This window comes from Chanodichthys erythropterus, chromosome 6 (genome assembly GCF_024489055.1).
Source record: "Chanodichthys erythropterus isolate Z2021 chromosome 6, ASM2448905v1, whole genome shotgun sequence".
NCBI classification, from domain to species: Eukaryota; Metazoa; Chordata; class Actinopteri; order Cypriniformes; family Xenocyprididae; genus Chanodichthys; species Chanodichthys erythropterus.
In genome coordinates, this window is record NC_090226.1 from 10,216,412 (window position 1) to 10,232,500 (window position 16,089).

Genomic DNA, 16,089 nt, shown 5'->3' on the forward strand with positions numbered 1-16,089 from the left:
GACTCACCATGTCTGCCAATCCATCTATCTATTACTATCTATCAAAAAGAAAGCGACACAATTTTAAGTTGATGTTTAATTGTATCACGTCAAATACAAAGCATGTGAGATGATTCTTACAAAAAAAAAAAAAAATTATAAAAAATTGTCACATTACCCTGAAATTTTAAATATATAAAGTGCACAGGTGCTTTGAAAAAGTCTTTCATCAAAATGTAAATAAATAGGTATAAAAACACACATACATATAATTATATTTCGAGATATATGTCACATATTGGTACATTTACTCCCCGGTAATGACTTTGAGAATGCATTTGATAAAAAGTTGTACAAATCAGACACTGCAAACATATAAAGGAAAAAAAAAAACATACAATGTAGTACCAAAGCATTAGCTCACAGCTATACTTAAACTCCCAAACTCAGTTTCCAGTTTTAAAGCTGGTTATTTTCTGTGGTCTGCTTTGCAGCACAAGGCACAGTAACATTACCACCACCAACACCAACAGGATGTTGGTTTGTTAAATTCCGATTCTGCTACTTCCAGTTTTTGTTAAAAGTCCCATTTTTCAGTTCAGAAGGTGGTTTCAGCATTAACCGCATGTCAAACCCAGCTGAAAGGTATCAAAGCAGATTGCAAGTGGCTGAACGTGATCGATTGGATGCTGTGGTTGGGTCTCCTGTATGTGTTCCACTGCTGGATCTCTCTGGCTCTCGAGTCTCTGAGATCTGTGGTGGACCATCAGCTGCTGGTTTGCCTGAAGTAGTGCTCGCTGCTTGATTGCCTTTGGTGGGAGATCTCTTAAAAAGAGAAAGCTGAAAGTAGGAAAGAGGAAACTGATCAAAGTGCAAAGATGTTATGCAAGTGTTTATGCATGATTGTGAGGTGGTTGATTACTACTTTTTATAATAAAGATCACACACACAGAATTCTAAATTGTTCATAGAATTCTAAATGTTGACTGATTAATCGTTCTGCTTTTTATTTTTCTATATGTACATGTGATTCACTGTATGTTGATGATAGAAATGCTTTGGTAATACTTTTTTGGTAAGCACTTTCAATTGAATTGAATTGAGATTAAAAGGGTTGAGTGGTAAATACCCTGTTCTTAGAGCCAAAAAGAGATTTAGGTTTGTCTTCTGTAACTCCATTCCTCTCTGACTGGGTCTCCTCCTTTATAAGGGTAGCAGGATCAGAATCTTTACAATTCACAACAACAGAAAAGAAAAAGCTGCTTATAATCCATGTACATTACATATATGTTCACCAAGTTATATTTTAGTCCAGTGCAATCACTTTCTACCTTGCACATGCTGCACCATAAAAGTTAAAGATGTATTTCAAAATTCACAACCGTAAAATCATTGATGGTATCATATGATTTGCTACTTGCTGGTCTTTTGTGGGTGGTATTAGGGGAGGGGCGTTCTCATTCTAGACAGCGTTTGATTGGACAAAAATCTGTGTAGTGCAGAATGAGTCATCGATATGTTTGGTCTGTTTTATACATTTTTAATATGTAAAAGTGACTTATCTTAAAGGAACACTCCACTTTTTTTGAAAATAGGCTCATTTTCCAACTCCCCTAGAGTTAAACAGTTGAGTTTTACCGTTTTCGAATCCATTCAGCCGATCTCCAGTTCTGGCGGTACCACTTTTAGCATAGCTTAGCATAGTTCATTGAATCTGATTAGACCGTTAGCATTGCGCTTAAAAATGACCAAAGAGTTTTGATATTTTTCCTATTTAAAACTTGACTCTTCTGTAGTTAAATCGTGTACTAAGACCGACGGAAAATAAAAAGTTGCGATTTTCTAGGCTGATATGGCTAGGAACTATACTCTCATTCAGGCGTAATAATCAAGGAACTTTGCTGCCGTATCATGGCTGCAGCAGGTGCAATGATATTACGCAGCGCCCGTGAGCCCCTGCTTGCACAGGGAACGTGCCTTGCAACCATGGAGACGTTTGTGAGAGACGCTGAAAGCCACAAAACTCTATTTTTGGTTTTCTTGGGGTCTGTATGGGTATTTAAAAATGAAAGGACACTGAAAACAACAACAACAACAACAACAAAAAAACTAACCTTTCATTGGTCCATCAGGGACAGATGCTTCTTTTATAATCTGCTTTTTCTGTAGGAGTAAGAAAATTACATCACACAAACTAATCAAAGCAATAGAGCAGTGATGCTAAAGCAGTATGTTAGTACTTAATTAGTCTAAATGAAAGGCTTCATGGCACCTGTATGTCTGGCTCTGTAATGCTTTGCTCCTGCTCCTCTGTCTCTTTTCTCTTCTCATCTGAAATATCTTCTATCTCCTCACACTTTTCCCCTTCTTTTTCCTCTGAATGTTCTTCCTCATCCTCTTCTTCTTCCCCCTCCTCCTCTTCCTCATCATCATCATCATCTTCTTCTTCTTCATCATCTAAATATTCTTCTTGCTCATCTTCTCCATTCATCTCATCTGTCCGGAGCTGGAGAGATCGATGGTGGTTGTGCGAAAAGTGAGAAAAGACATCATCAGTGACTGAATGAGTGACTGTGAAACAAAAAGAGGGTTGAAGGAACTAGAATGGCAGGAGAGGGATCAATATTAGTCAGGCAGTCTTTTTGATTTTAAAATTAACAAACTACACAGTAAAATCCCCAGAGTTAAAACAACTCTGCTCAGAGTACATATGGTCCCTCTCTAAATAGTGTTAAAGTAACACTGAAGCAGAGTTAAAGTTAATGAGATAATTAAACAATTAATAAGGCTGTGACTGAAGTCACATGTTGTGGTTCTTGTGTTTCTCTTTTCTTCAGTGATTCTGCTTGTTAACAGCAGGTGTTCATCACTAATGCACAATCATCACTTAATTAATTGTTTAATTATCTCATTAACTTTAACTCTGCTTTAGTATTATTTTAACACTATTTAGAGAGGGACCATATGTACTCTGCACAGAGTTGATTTAACTCTGGAGATTTTCCTGTGTACATGTATAATCAAACATAAATACATGAGTAGGGATCTATGTAGGAGGACTAAAAAATTACCAACACTACAGAGAGAGAGAGAGAGGGAGAGGGTGCAATAAAAGGGCAGCCTCACCTGTCCAATGAAGGGTTTTCGGATTTCTGCCTGATTGCAACTGCTTTGCAATTTTGGATATATCTCATATGGCTTTCTTTGTTTGCATGATTATAATTCAAATGGAAATTTGCTTACTATGCTGCTGAAATTCTCAAGTTTCTAACTAGATAGATTCCTGTAAACATTATCATGCAATAGGTAGTTTTCTTTATGTAAATCATATAGAATATTATCTTTAACGTTACTATATTTGGATAATATGGAAGAGGATTAGGGCCAAGCAATAATAAAAAAATTAAACCATCTTGAGATTAAAGTTGTTAAATTTCGAGAAAAAAGTCGAGATAAATTGTTGAGAATAAACCTGTTAAATTACGAGAAAAAAAACTTGTTAAATTTCGAGAAAAAAGTCGAGATAAAATGTTGAGAATAAAGTCATTAAATTATGAGAAAAAGTTGTTAAATTACGACTTAACTAAATTTAATGACTTTTTTCTCGTAATTTAATGACTTTATTCTCATAATTTAATGAGTTTATTCTCAACATTTTATCGACTTTTTTCTCGAAATTTAACGAACTTTTTCTCATAATTTAATGAATTTGTTCTAGTAATTTAATGACTTTATTCTCAACATTTTATCTCGACTTTTTTCTCATAATTTAACGAGTTTTTTCTCATAATTTAATGAGTTTATTCTCAACATTTTATTTAGATTTTTTTCTCGAAATTTAACAATTTTTTTCTCGAAATTTAACAACTTTAATCTCGAGATGGTTTTATTTTTTTATTATTGCTTGGCCCTAATCCTCTTTCGTAGGATAATGAAAAAGCAACACATAGGTATTAATTAAAAAAAAGATGCAAATAGTTACAAATAAATGAAAGTTTATTAGCTATTAAATGTAAAATAAATACATAAAATAGTTCACAGAAAAAGCACAAGGGCAAAATTTTAACTAAATGCTACTTAATGACTTTTTTTCAATTTATTTTTCTTCCAGTCATAAAGATCATTAGCTGCCATTTTATTTTACTTTACTTTTTTGTACGAGTTCTGACTTAAAGGCATCTTTAAATATGCCTAGTATGTATTTGCAAGAAGTTAAAGTCAATAGTGCTGATTCAAGGTCATTGGCAAATCAAGCATATTTGTTAATCAGATGCATATATCCTAAGGCACATCATGAGGTCTTCATTACTGCATGGGCATATCATTACTTAGGAAAACATTAATAAATAAAAGATTGAAAATTAAAAATGTGAAGTAATACATCTAGTAAGAATGTCATGGGCGAAACTGCAAGAATAATAATGGTGAAATAAAAAAATTTAAAATATATATCACAAAAGCAAGAAGCAAGAAAGAACATAAAAGCTATGTATGAAAAGGCATGTACATAATTACTCAGGAAAAGCAGATAGAGGCTATTTTAAATTGAGGTATTGAGGTAGAACATCATCCCAAAACTGCTGAGGCTCCTGGGACTCATCGTCTGACTGGTGTTTTTGTGCTCGGGCCCGTTTGGCTTTTGTCTGCTGTTTTGTTGTTTTCACATTTGACTTTTGCTTGATGGATTCAGAGGCTTTTTCAGGTTTTCTTTTGGTCTTTTCTTTTTCCTCCTCCTCCTCCTCTTCTTCATCACTCTCCTCTTTATCTTCTTGTTTGTCCTCCTCTTCTCCCTCCTCATCCTCTGCTTCTTCCATCTCCTCTTTTTCTTCAGACTCTTCCTCCTCTGCTTCCTCTTCTGCTTCTTCGTCATCTTCCTCATCACCTTTACTTTCTTCTTCTTCCTCCTCTTCGTCTTCGCTCTTCTGCTCTTCTTCTTTTTCGTCTTCGCTCTCCTGCTCTTCTTCCTCTTCATCTCCACTCTCCTGCTCTTCTTCCTCTTCATCTTTGCTCTCCTGCTCATCTTCCTCTTCGTCTTTGCTCTCCTGCTCATCTTCTTCTTCATTTTCACTCTCTTCTTTACTTGTTTCTTCTTCCTCTTCATCATTCTGACTCATTGCTTCCTTTTCATTGCTTTCGCCCTCTTCCTCATCCTCTTTAATTTCCTCCCTTTCCTCCTCCTCCTCCACTTCACTCTCCCCTTCATTATCATCTTCAGTCTCACTTTCCTGCTTTTCTGAATCTTCTTCACTAGTCTTATCACCTTCTTCATCCCCTTCATCTTCTGTCTCACCTTCCAGTTTTTCTGAATCTTCCTCCTCTTCTTCACTAGTCTTTTCACCATCTTCATCTCCTTCATCTTCTGTCTCACCTTCCAGTTTTTCTGAATCTTCCTCCTCTTCTTCACTAGTCTTTTCACCATCTTCATCCTCCTCATCTTCAGTCTCACCTTCCACTTTTTCTGAATCTTCCTCCTCTTCTTCACTAGTCTTTTCACCATCTTCATCCTCCTCATCTTCAGTCTCACCTTCCACTTTTTCTGAATCTTCCTCCTCTTCTTCACTAGTCTTATCACCATCTTCATCCTCTTCATCTTCAGTCTCACTTTCCACTTTTTCTGAATCTTCCTCCTCTTCTTCACTAATCTTTTTACTATCTTCATCTTCCTCTGCACTGTCACTTTCCACATCATTTTCTTCCTCATCCTCACTATCTTTCTCCTCCGACTCCTCGTTCTCTTCATCTGATTCGTCCTTTGACCTCTCACTTTTGCTCTCTGTCTCTTCAACTTCGCTCTTTTTACTTTCTCCCTGTTCTGCTCCACTCTCTTCACTTTTTCTACTTATCTCACTTGTTTCTTCTTCCTCATCTTCTATTCCATCACTCTCCTCTTCCTCGGCCTCACTCTCTACATCCTCAGTTGCCTCACTTTTACTTTTCTCCTGCTCTTCCGCACTTTCCTCATCCTCACTAGAAGCTTTGATCGTTGTATCGTTGTCAACCTCAGAATCGTCATCGTTTGCTACTTTGTCAAGGGTCTTGCTCTCACTTTCTTCCTCACTCTCATCCTTTCTATTCAACAAACCCTTGCTTTCCTCCTCCTCCTCCTCCTCATCGGATTCCTCTGCTAGTTCCTCCTCACTTCTTCTATATGTTCCAACCTCAGAATGTGCCTCGGTTTTGGACTCAATGCTGCTTCTTTCCAAGTCCCCATCTGAAGATCCTGGTTCTGTCTTAATGTCGATGGTGACGGCCGTCCTCCTGGCTTCTCTAGTCTCCTCCTGTCTTGAAACTTCATCGGACTCACTCAGGGATGAAACATCAGACAGAGTTCTTTGTTTTGAAAGAGGTTTTGGCATCTTTCGCGGTGTGGACTGGGAAAGGAACTGACTGACTGCCGACTCTCCAAGTAAACAAGCAGGACTTCCCATTGCCACATCTTGGAGAAAAGATGTCACCTTGATGAGAGGATTTTCCTTCATTTGCTCAGACTCTGACGCCGATTCAGATTTGGAGGCAGCTTCGGAGACAATGGTAGGCCCCTTTTTTATATTTTTCAACTTGTCCTCTACTAGTAATTGGCTTTGTTCTGCTCTTAATTTCTTTGTCTTTTTTGCAGAAACTGCAAACTGGCTGGAGGACTGTTGTGAAGTAGTGGAGATCTCTTGTATCATCTTACCACTTTTTGAGTCTTTTTTTGAATCTGACTTTTTACTCTGTGGGACCAAATTTTTGTTTTCTGTCTTAGCAGCATTCATTTCACCTTTCACCCCCCGAGCTTTTGGTAAAACCTCTTTTGAGATCTTCTTACCTGTTGGGTCTTGGTCCTTATGAGTGGTCTGTTCGAGATGATGTTCAACAACAATTATGGGTTTCATTTTTACTTCCTTTTCTTTCCCCACAACTTGTTGAGGCTGGCTTCTGACTTCCAATGGACGATCTTTGGGTTTTGCTTTACCTGCTCCCTCTTGGTTTGGTTTTGTACTTCCTTTTGATTTTTGAGGAAGCTTCTCGCTTTCAGCCTCTTGAATTGGTTGGGCTTTTCCTGTTGATTCTTTTTTAACTTTATCCTTTGACTTCATCACTTCTGTCTGTTTGGGCCGGTAGGATTTGGATTCAGCTCTGCTTATGTCCATCCCCAATCTGGTTTTACTTTCACCAGCTTGGTGATGTGCAGGCTTTCTGTTCTCCAAAGCAATAAGTACATTTTCCTTATCATGACCATGTCTCTTAGGGCTCTTGTGGGGCGTCCCTGACCCAAGACTGTCCCCAACTACTGAGCTACCACTCGGGCTTCTGAGCAACTCAGTGGGAAGAGCTTTGCGAGCCGAAAGCTCCGCCCTCTTACTATAAGGGGCGGGGTCACTATGCCTTCCCTTCTCCTTACCGTGCTCTTTCACAACCTTAACCTTCTTCTATTCCAGGAAGCAGTGGATAAAAAGAAGGAAAGTGTTAGAGAAACTAATAAACATGCAGAGCAGGCTGAACGAGAGCAGAATGAGCTTTAAGGCTGCAAAGCAAATGAGAAGAATAAGTCAATGAAGAGAAGAGAAAGAACACAAGCATAAAGGGGAGGTCTAATTGAGTGCAGCCCTTTGAAAAAATGTACAACTTTTTCTCTTAAACCTTTGTTTGGCCATCTAAATAGCAAGTTTCTTGAACAACAACCCAGGTGAGCGCTTACCTTCTCCATAGGAGACAATGTGAGGGTCTTGTCGCTAGGGTCCATCTTGATTATGTGAGTCTGAAATCAAAGAACCTTTTGCATTAGTCTTGGAAGCTTTAAGTCTTTTATACCAGCAGTTCACAACTGGTTTTTCTACAAGACCCAGATTTTACATCAAATGGCAATTCAAGACAGTACCAAATGTAACATGCATTTATTGGAGTCTGGCATTTTCTTTTCCCCTTTTAAAAGTAAATTTATTTTGCTATGCTAATTATCCATAGCTATTTGATTAGTTAGTATTTGCATTTAGAATTGTTTTATCCCTGCTGTCCATGACCCTGTTAGAACGAACCGCCCGTCATGAAACACTGTTTTATTGCGTCACACTGTTTTTAGCTTGTTTAAAACAGGTAGCGATTTATCATTAAAAATGACAATAGACCAAAACATTAAATGTCTATTTCTATGTATTTTCTATAGACATTATAAAAGCATGCATGCCTTTTTCATAAGTGATGGTATGCTTCTCCTACCAGGTTTAATAAGTCAGTGGTTTCTCCAAGGTCTTTTACACTCTCAGTATCCTCCACACTGCTTCTGTCATCAAGAGATTTTACTCTCTTTCCCGGAACTTATCGTGAGAGAGAGAGAGAGAGAGAGAGAGAGAGAGAAGACATAAAAACCTGAGCAAGACTCTGTAATATACACTACCATTCAAAAGTTTTGGGTTGGTAAGATTTTAAAATGTTTTTGATAGAAGTCTCTTATGCTTATCAAGGCTGCATTTATTTGATCAAAAATACAGTAAAACTTTGATATTGTGAAACATTATTACAATTTAAAAAAATTACAAGAATTTGAATTTCTATTTCTTTTAAAATGTTATTTATTCCTGTGATGGAAAAGCTGGATTTTCAGGATCATTACTCCAGTCTTCAGTGTCACACGATTCTTCAGAAATCATTCTATAAAAGCTGATTTGCTGCTCAAGAAATATTTCTTATGCTGAATGCTAAAATCAGTTGTGCTGCTACATATTTGTGAGGATATCGTGATACATTATACAAGGATTCTGAACAGAAAGTTCAAAAGAACAGCATTTTTTAAATCTTTTATAATAATGTAAAAGTCACTTTTGATAAATTTAATGTGTGCTTGCTGAAAAAACGAATTTCTTTAATCATGCTGACCCTGAACTTTTTAACAGTGGTGTAAAGGAACATAAATTCATGCATATTTAAAGACTTGTCTTTTTATACGTTAAAATTGCATCTGTGAATGAGGACAGATATGAATATGAATACTTCAGTTTTTTGACAAGGCAGTTACTTTTGAGGGTGTTGTGAGGGATCTTTCCAGGTTGTTTTCTGTGGGAGTGATGGATCTGGCTGGGAACAGATAGAGATGCTGCACTCAGCTGATTCCCACCCAGAGCTGGGAGTGTTCGAAACATCTGTCCAAACTGATCTGGTGAACGCTCCTGCAGAAGAAATTGCATCAATATTTAATTAGTTTATATAATTGTTTGGGAAATATATTATAGTGAACATTACCATAAAATTGTATTGTTCATCTTGAAATACACTTCCACTAGTCCAATTAATAATCAGTTGCAGTAATTCTGATCCATTAGGATTGACCCACCCGTTCTCTGCGTCTGACCCGAGCCGAAAGACTCCTGTTTAGGGTGGTCTGAATATGTGTATCCCCCAGTAGTTCAGTACAGGATTTCTCAAAGTAGTCTTCTGTGACGTCATCTTCCTCCAAAATCAAATCCTCCAACCTTTCAGCCCTGGGCTTTGCCAAAACAAGCATGTGACACCCACCACAAGTAACCTGAAAGCACAGACATTGTTTAGAGATGCCATGAAATCAAAATAGAGTTTTGTGGCTTTTAGTCCATATTGATATATATGAAATGACAATACTAACTTTTAGCAGATTAATACATTTAGACTACCATTCAAAAATTTTAGGTCAGTACGATTTTTAAATGTTTTTTAATTGTCTTATGTTCACCAAGCCTTTATTTATTTTCTAAAAAATACAGTAATATTGTGAAATATTATTACAATTTAAAATAACTGTTTTCTATTGTAATATATTCAAAAATAATAATTAATTTCTGTGATGGCAAAGCTGAATTTTCAGCAGCCATTTCTTCAGTCTTCAGTGTCACATGATCTTTCAGAAATTATTCTGATATGCTGATTTTTACCTCAAAAGATGTTTCCTATTATTATCTGGATTATTTGAATCTTTTTTAAAAAGTCTTTATTGTCAAGAAAATGCATTATTGCTGAATAAATGCAAAAAAACATTTCAAAGTAGAAAGTTTATACATCTGATAGAGATAAAATGTATTATTGTTTCATAAACAGTAGATGGGCAGTAATACGTACAAAATGTACATGGTAGTAGAGGAATCTCGTACACAGGGTCGGTCTGAACTGGTTGGTGAAGTTTTCTTCTCCAAGCCCCAGTTTTCCATGCCGACCATCACCAAAGGTGTACAAAAGGCCACTCTCTGAAACCAGCACAAATACAAACAGAATCATATATATTTTAGAGGAAAGACACAGAGGAAATTATATCACAACAAAAAAAAGGATGTTGTCAGGTAGTTTTCTGTGCATGTTTTACCAGTAATCAACGCTGTATGGTTCTCTCCACACTCCACGTGTTTAACTCTGCCCCTCCTGAAATGCTCAACCACTCTGGGTAAACGAGACTCAAATATGAAAGTGCCATGACCAAGCTGTCCAAACTGACCCAGGCCAAACGAATACACCCCGTGCTCTGTATTACCAAACATGCGTAACATTAAGTCTTCACAAAGAAGAAACACGGACAAAAAAAGACAGCAAAGGAAAAGATGTTCTCCTACCCGTAAGTGCCACCGTGTGCCCTCCTCCACAGGACACCTGTACCACCTTATCAGGGATGTTGGTCACCTGTTGAGGCACTTTATGATTGGCTAGCTTCTCTGTGGACAAGCCCAGCTTTCCACTGTCTTTTTCTCCAAATGTGAACAATGCCCCATCCACTGCAACAAATGAAACAAGCATCACCTAGCAACAAGCCAGCCTTCATAGAAGGTCAAATAATGAACATTTTATTAATTCAGTGCCACCATACTGTGCTCTATGAATCATGAAGAAGAAGTAGGAAGGTCATCATAAATTGTCAAAAAGTATGGATTTAAAATGTTGCCAATATTCCAATGTAACACAGTTGAACATAATTCTGATACATTTATTAAATATATCAAGTATTATTAATAGAACACAGTAAATATAAGAGATAATCAATTAAGAGTAAAATAAATTAAATGCATACAGTAATTAAAACATTTGGGAAAGATTTTTTGAAAGTCTTTTGTGGTGACCAAGGCTGCATTTATTTTATCAAAAAGAAATACAGTAAAAACTGAAATTTTGTGAAACATTAATACAATTTAAAATAGCTGTTTTCTATTTTGATATATTTTAAAATGTAATTTATTCCTGTGATAGCAAAGCATCATTATTCCAGTCTTCAGTGTCACATGATCCTTCAGAAATCATTCTAATATGCTGATTTGCTGCTCAAGAAACATTTCTTATGTTGTGCTGTTTTATATTTTTTGGAAACCGTGATACATTTCTCTCAGGATTCTTTGATGAACAGAAAGTTCAAAAGAACAGAATTTATTTGAAAAATAAATCTTTTGTAACATTATAAATGTCTTTACTGTCACTTTTGATCAATTTATTGCATCCTTGCTGAATAAAAATATTTTTTTATTAATTGTACTGACCTCATACTTTTGAAAAGAAAAAAACTTTTTTATCATTTATGAAAAAATAGTATAATCTTATATCATAAAACTAAAATAAAACATTCCAGGTTAAATAAAACATGTGAATGTTGAGCATAAAGTTATTTATTTATCCCTGAATATTTTGGTTTGCAATTGGCCATAGTGACATGAGGTAATAATGTCTACAATGGCATACGTACCGGTAACAAAGGCAGAATGATAATATCCACAGGACACCCAGGACACTCGTTTCCCCACAGAAACCTCCTGAGGAGTAAGTGCGTTACTCTCCTTCCCTAACCCAATCTGGCCCTCAGAGTTATCGCCCCACATATAGAGCCTGCAATCCTCTGAGATGACACAAAAATATTGTTACATTACTGTTAATATTTGCCATTACATGTTATGTATGTTATATTTGCCCCACATGTTTTTGTCAATAGACACTGTTGCTGAAGGGCAAATGGAACAGAACTCTTACGCGTCAGGGCAGCAGATGTATTGGAACCAGCAGCGAGCATTTTGATTGGTCCATGTTTGCTGAAGAAGTCCACCAGGTGGAAGGAGGCTCTGTCATCGCAGTCACCAAGACCAAGCTGTCCTTCATTATTTCCTCCAGAGGCATACAGGTTACCACGAGCTGCTCAGTAAAGAAAATAAGTATTTAGTTGAGCATAAATCTATAATGTTGCAAATAGTTATCTAATATAGTGCTATCAAAACATTTTTTAAGAAATTAATACTTTTATTTAGCATCAAATCAATCGATAGCGACAGTAAAAACATTTATAATGTTAAATAATATAAAAAATATTTTAAATAAATGCTGCTCTTTCAAACTTTCTATTCAACAACAACACCAAATCTTGAAAAAATGTATCATGGTTTATAGAAAAATATGAAGCGGCACAACCCTTTTCAATACTGATAATAATAAGCAATGTTTCTTAAGCACCAAATCAGCATATTAGAATGATTTCTGAAGGATCATGTGACACTGAAGACTGGAGTAATGATGCTGAAAATTCAGCTTTGTCATCACAGGAATAAATTATATTTTAAATACATTACAAATACAATAGAACACATTTATTTTGAATTAAAATAATATTTCATAATAACATTTCAAAAACATGAATCTTACTGACCCCAAATTTGTGAATGGTAGTGAACTTTTTTTTTTTTTTATGTTTTGGCCTTTGTATATATAGAGATATCATCATCATCATCATCATCAAAAAACTACAACAACAACAACAAACGGTATGCTCAGATATTTTAAAAATATTTGTCAAAGTTACTACCCTTATTCTTGTGCTATGATCAATGTTAAAAAAACATTCTCTTATTCCTGATTAATTTGCTGAGACAATTATAAATTCCCAGAGAGTTCCCCTGTGTTGCCCTTTCAAAACATTGCTGTTTGTTTCAGTGGTTTGCTGTGGTTTGGCATGTCAACTTCTGGCTTGACTAATGGAATAAATAAATAAGAATATGTAAACAATTAAGGTAGAAGTAAATTACTACAAAAAAAAAAACAATCAAACAAATAATAAAAAAACCCACACATTTCATCTTTTTTTTTTTTAGCAGGATTGATTTAGTAGACTCAAAAAAACAAAAAGCAAATATTCTGAAAAAACTTACATGTATAAACAAGTGTGTGAGTTCTTCCACAGGCTGCGAGCTTCACACTTTCTGATTTTAGAGCTTTAAGAAAACAAATATGGTCATTGCATGTCAGAAACATGTTGACTAGAATTTATTTTTTAACTAATCACAATTATACAACCTGGATATATATATATATATATATATATATATATATATATATATATATATATATATATATATATATATATATATATATATATATATACAACCTGGATATAATGCACTGATATATCGGCCAATAATCGGTATCAGTCGATAAAAGCAAATTTCACACTATTTTCAATGGAAATAAATGTTGTGATGTTATTTCCATCAAGAGGTGCATTGGTGTATTGACAATGCAAGAGGTGAGCACTCTATAAAGTCTTCTCCAGCACATCCCAGAGACTTTCAATGAATTTAAGGACTGGAGGTGCCAATTCATGTGTGAAAATGATTCTTCATGCTCTCTGAACCATTCTTTCACAATTTTAACCCTGGTCAATCTTGACATCCTGGAATATGGCCATGATGTGTCTTCCTACGTGGTTGTTTAAGAAATGAAAAGCTACACACTCCATCTTTTAGGGTTAAAAGAACTGTTGGCAAACATATAACATGCTAGAAACATAATAGTCACTGTAATAATGATACATTCATGGCTGGACAGTATATATATATATATATATATATATATATATATATATATATATATATATATATATATATATATAATTTGAATATTAAACAAGCTAATTTGTTAAAATGCTTAACTCCTACACACACTTCCCCTCTGCTTTCCAGATTAATGCAGATTATGGACCACTCCAGATTGGGATTAAGACAATCTATGGCTTTGTCTTGAAAAGATCTCTTTTTTCTTACAAACATGCAATTGTCTGTGTCAAACTATATTTTACTGCTGAATAATTCAAAATCACTCATCACTATTATTTGATTAACTAAAATATATCTTTTCCAAACAGCTAAATGTGACTGACAGCATTGGAAAATGTGTTCATTTTGTTGAAATGATTTATCAGCTGTAGATGGCAGACAACATTCAGTACTGCTCTCTCTTTGACTGACAGTCTGTCAGGTAGAGTCGTAGTCGTACCTTTCACACAAGTGGGTTTATTCACAGTGGTCTTTGTTCCGAGGCCCAGCTGTCCCCAGTTATTGCTGCCAAACATAAACAGCTTCCCATTTTCTAAACACAATAGGAATAGTGACAGGATGAATGCATAAAATGATGTAATAAGACCATATTTATATATATGTCCACTAATAAAATCCTAAATCATACCTGTTACCAGTGCTGTGTGCTCATCTCCACAGGAAATTCTCAAAGGTACATCATTTTTTAACCAGAATTTACTAGGGGCGTTATCTGCGAATTTACTCTTTCCAAAAGTGAAGACAGCTCCGGATTCTACAACAAAAATTGAAAAATAGAATAATAATTGCAGTTTTCATGTTTTGTCTTTAATTATTCAGATGACTGCAGTTATCAAATACAAGCTGTCTATATTCTAAAGCATAAAGTATTACACTAACGTTACATTCTAAACAAATAAACCCGTGTATGATTTTAATTTGAAGCCTCTGTTTCTTTGTATATATACACAATCAGATGGTTAAAATTAGTTGTTTACTACTTTATAGAAATATTATAGAACAGAGAACGAGAGAGGCGTGACCACATGGCGTGGTTTCCTTGGCGACAGGTAGCCACAAGCGTCAATGAAAGAGCGGGACAGAGTGTTCAATGAAATAAAAAACAAAACACAAGGAGCAATTTACAAGTATAAACACGTCGAAATATAATATTCGAAGGGTATAAAAGCAGTTAAGACATATTTACACCAGTAGCTATAACATATTATCCGCTTCCACTATGTAGCACCGTTATATAGCCTGCAGGCTAATTATAAACAGCCAAGGCTAAAAAGACACACATGTAGCAAATGAAAATAATAAAACTGTTTACACAAACCACTAATGTACTACATAATATGTTACCAGGGATCTCATCTTCTGTCTCTCCAGCCATCTCCCCCGACTAATCAGCTTATTTACGCTGGGCTCTACGAAGTGTGATCAAGAAGTTTCTAAAATGATAGAAACCTTCCACTCTAGATTTGCTTCCGCGTTGAGGTGTCACGTGTTACTCCTTAGCTCCTCCTTGAGTCATTTTTCTACTACATGATTTTGCCAAACTTGAGGCGATACGATTATATATATTTATATATTAATTTTATATTTATTTTATATTCATTTATATTTATTTAAACAATTGCAAATATTAATTTATGACTGTACATAAGATGGTAAGTTACACATCTAGTGAATGAGAACATCTCTATCTATTTTTACATCTGTCTGTCTGTCTATCTATCTATCTATCTATCTATCTATCTATCTATCTATCTATCTATCTATCTATCTATCTATCTATCTATCTATCTATCTATCTGTCTGTCTGTCTGTCTTTCTGTCTGTCTGTCTGTCTATCTATCTATCTGTCTGTCTGTCTGTCTATCTATCTGTCTGTATGTCTGTCTGTCTGTCTGTCTGTCTATCTATCTATCTATCTATCTATCTATCTATCTATCTATCTATCTATCTATCTATCTATCTATCTATCTATCTATCTGTCTATATGTCTGTCTGTCTATATGTCTGTCTATCTGTCTGTCTATATGTCTGTCTGTCTATATGTCTATCTGTCTGTCTATCTATCTATCTGTCTGTCTATCTCTCTATCTATCTGTCTGTCTGTCTGTCTGTCTATCTATCTGTCTGTATGTCTGTCTGTCTGTCTATCTGTCTGTGTGTCTGTCTGTCTGTCTGTCTATCTATCTATCTATCTATCTATCTATCTGTCTGTCTGTCTGTCTGTCTATCTATCTATCTATCTATCTATCTATCTATCTATCTATCTATCTATCTATCTATCTGTCTATATGTCTGTCTGTCTATATGTCTG

At 35.5% G+C, this 16,089-nt stretch overlaps 1 protein-coding gene across 3 annotated transcripts; it reads right to left on the reverse strand.

The window, feature by feature from the left end:
• Positions 1-49: 49 nt before the first annotated feature.
• Positions 50-15,250, reverse strand: rpgrb (retinitis pigmentosa GTPase regulator b). Of its 3 annotated transcripts, XM_067388013.1 has the most exons (17): positions 15,123-15,250; positions 14,407-14,532; positions 14,218-14,310; positions 13,095-13,157; positions 11,929-12,087; positions 11,648-11,797; positions 10,533-10,691; positions 10,289-10,444; positions 10,048-10,172; positions 9,290-9,481; positions 8,975-9,125; positions 8,179-8,276; positions 7,661-7,720; positions 2,252-2,485; positions 2,094-2,142; positions 1,109-1,206; positions 50-819 (listed from the first exon to the last, which is right to left on the reverse strand). In XM_067388013.1, the coding sequence occupies exons 1-17, from the start codon at positions 15,151-15,153 to the stop codon at positions 628-630; spliced, it is 2,136 nt and encodes a 711-aa protein (XP_067244114.1). In that variant the 5' UTR covers positions 15,154-15,250; the 3' UTR covers positions 50-627. The 3 variants fall into 3 exon arrangements, with proteins under 3 accessions (XP_067244114.1, XP_067244113.1, XP_067244112.1); XM_067388012.1 differs by lacking the exons at positions 50-819; positions 1,109-1,206; positions 2,094-2,142 and adding an exon at positions 4,495-7,391 and having other exon boundaries at positions 2,399-2,485; XM_067388011.1 differs by lacking the exons at positions 50-819; positions 1,109-1,206; positions 2,094-2,142; positions 2,252-2,485 and adding an exon at positions 3,888-7,391.
• Positions 15,251-16,089: the final 839 nt, after the last annotated feature.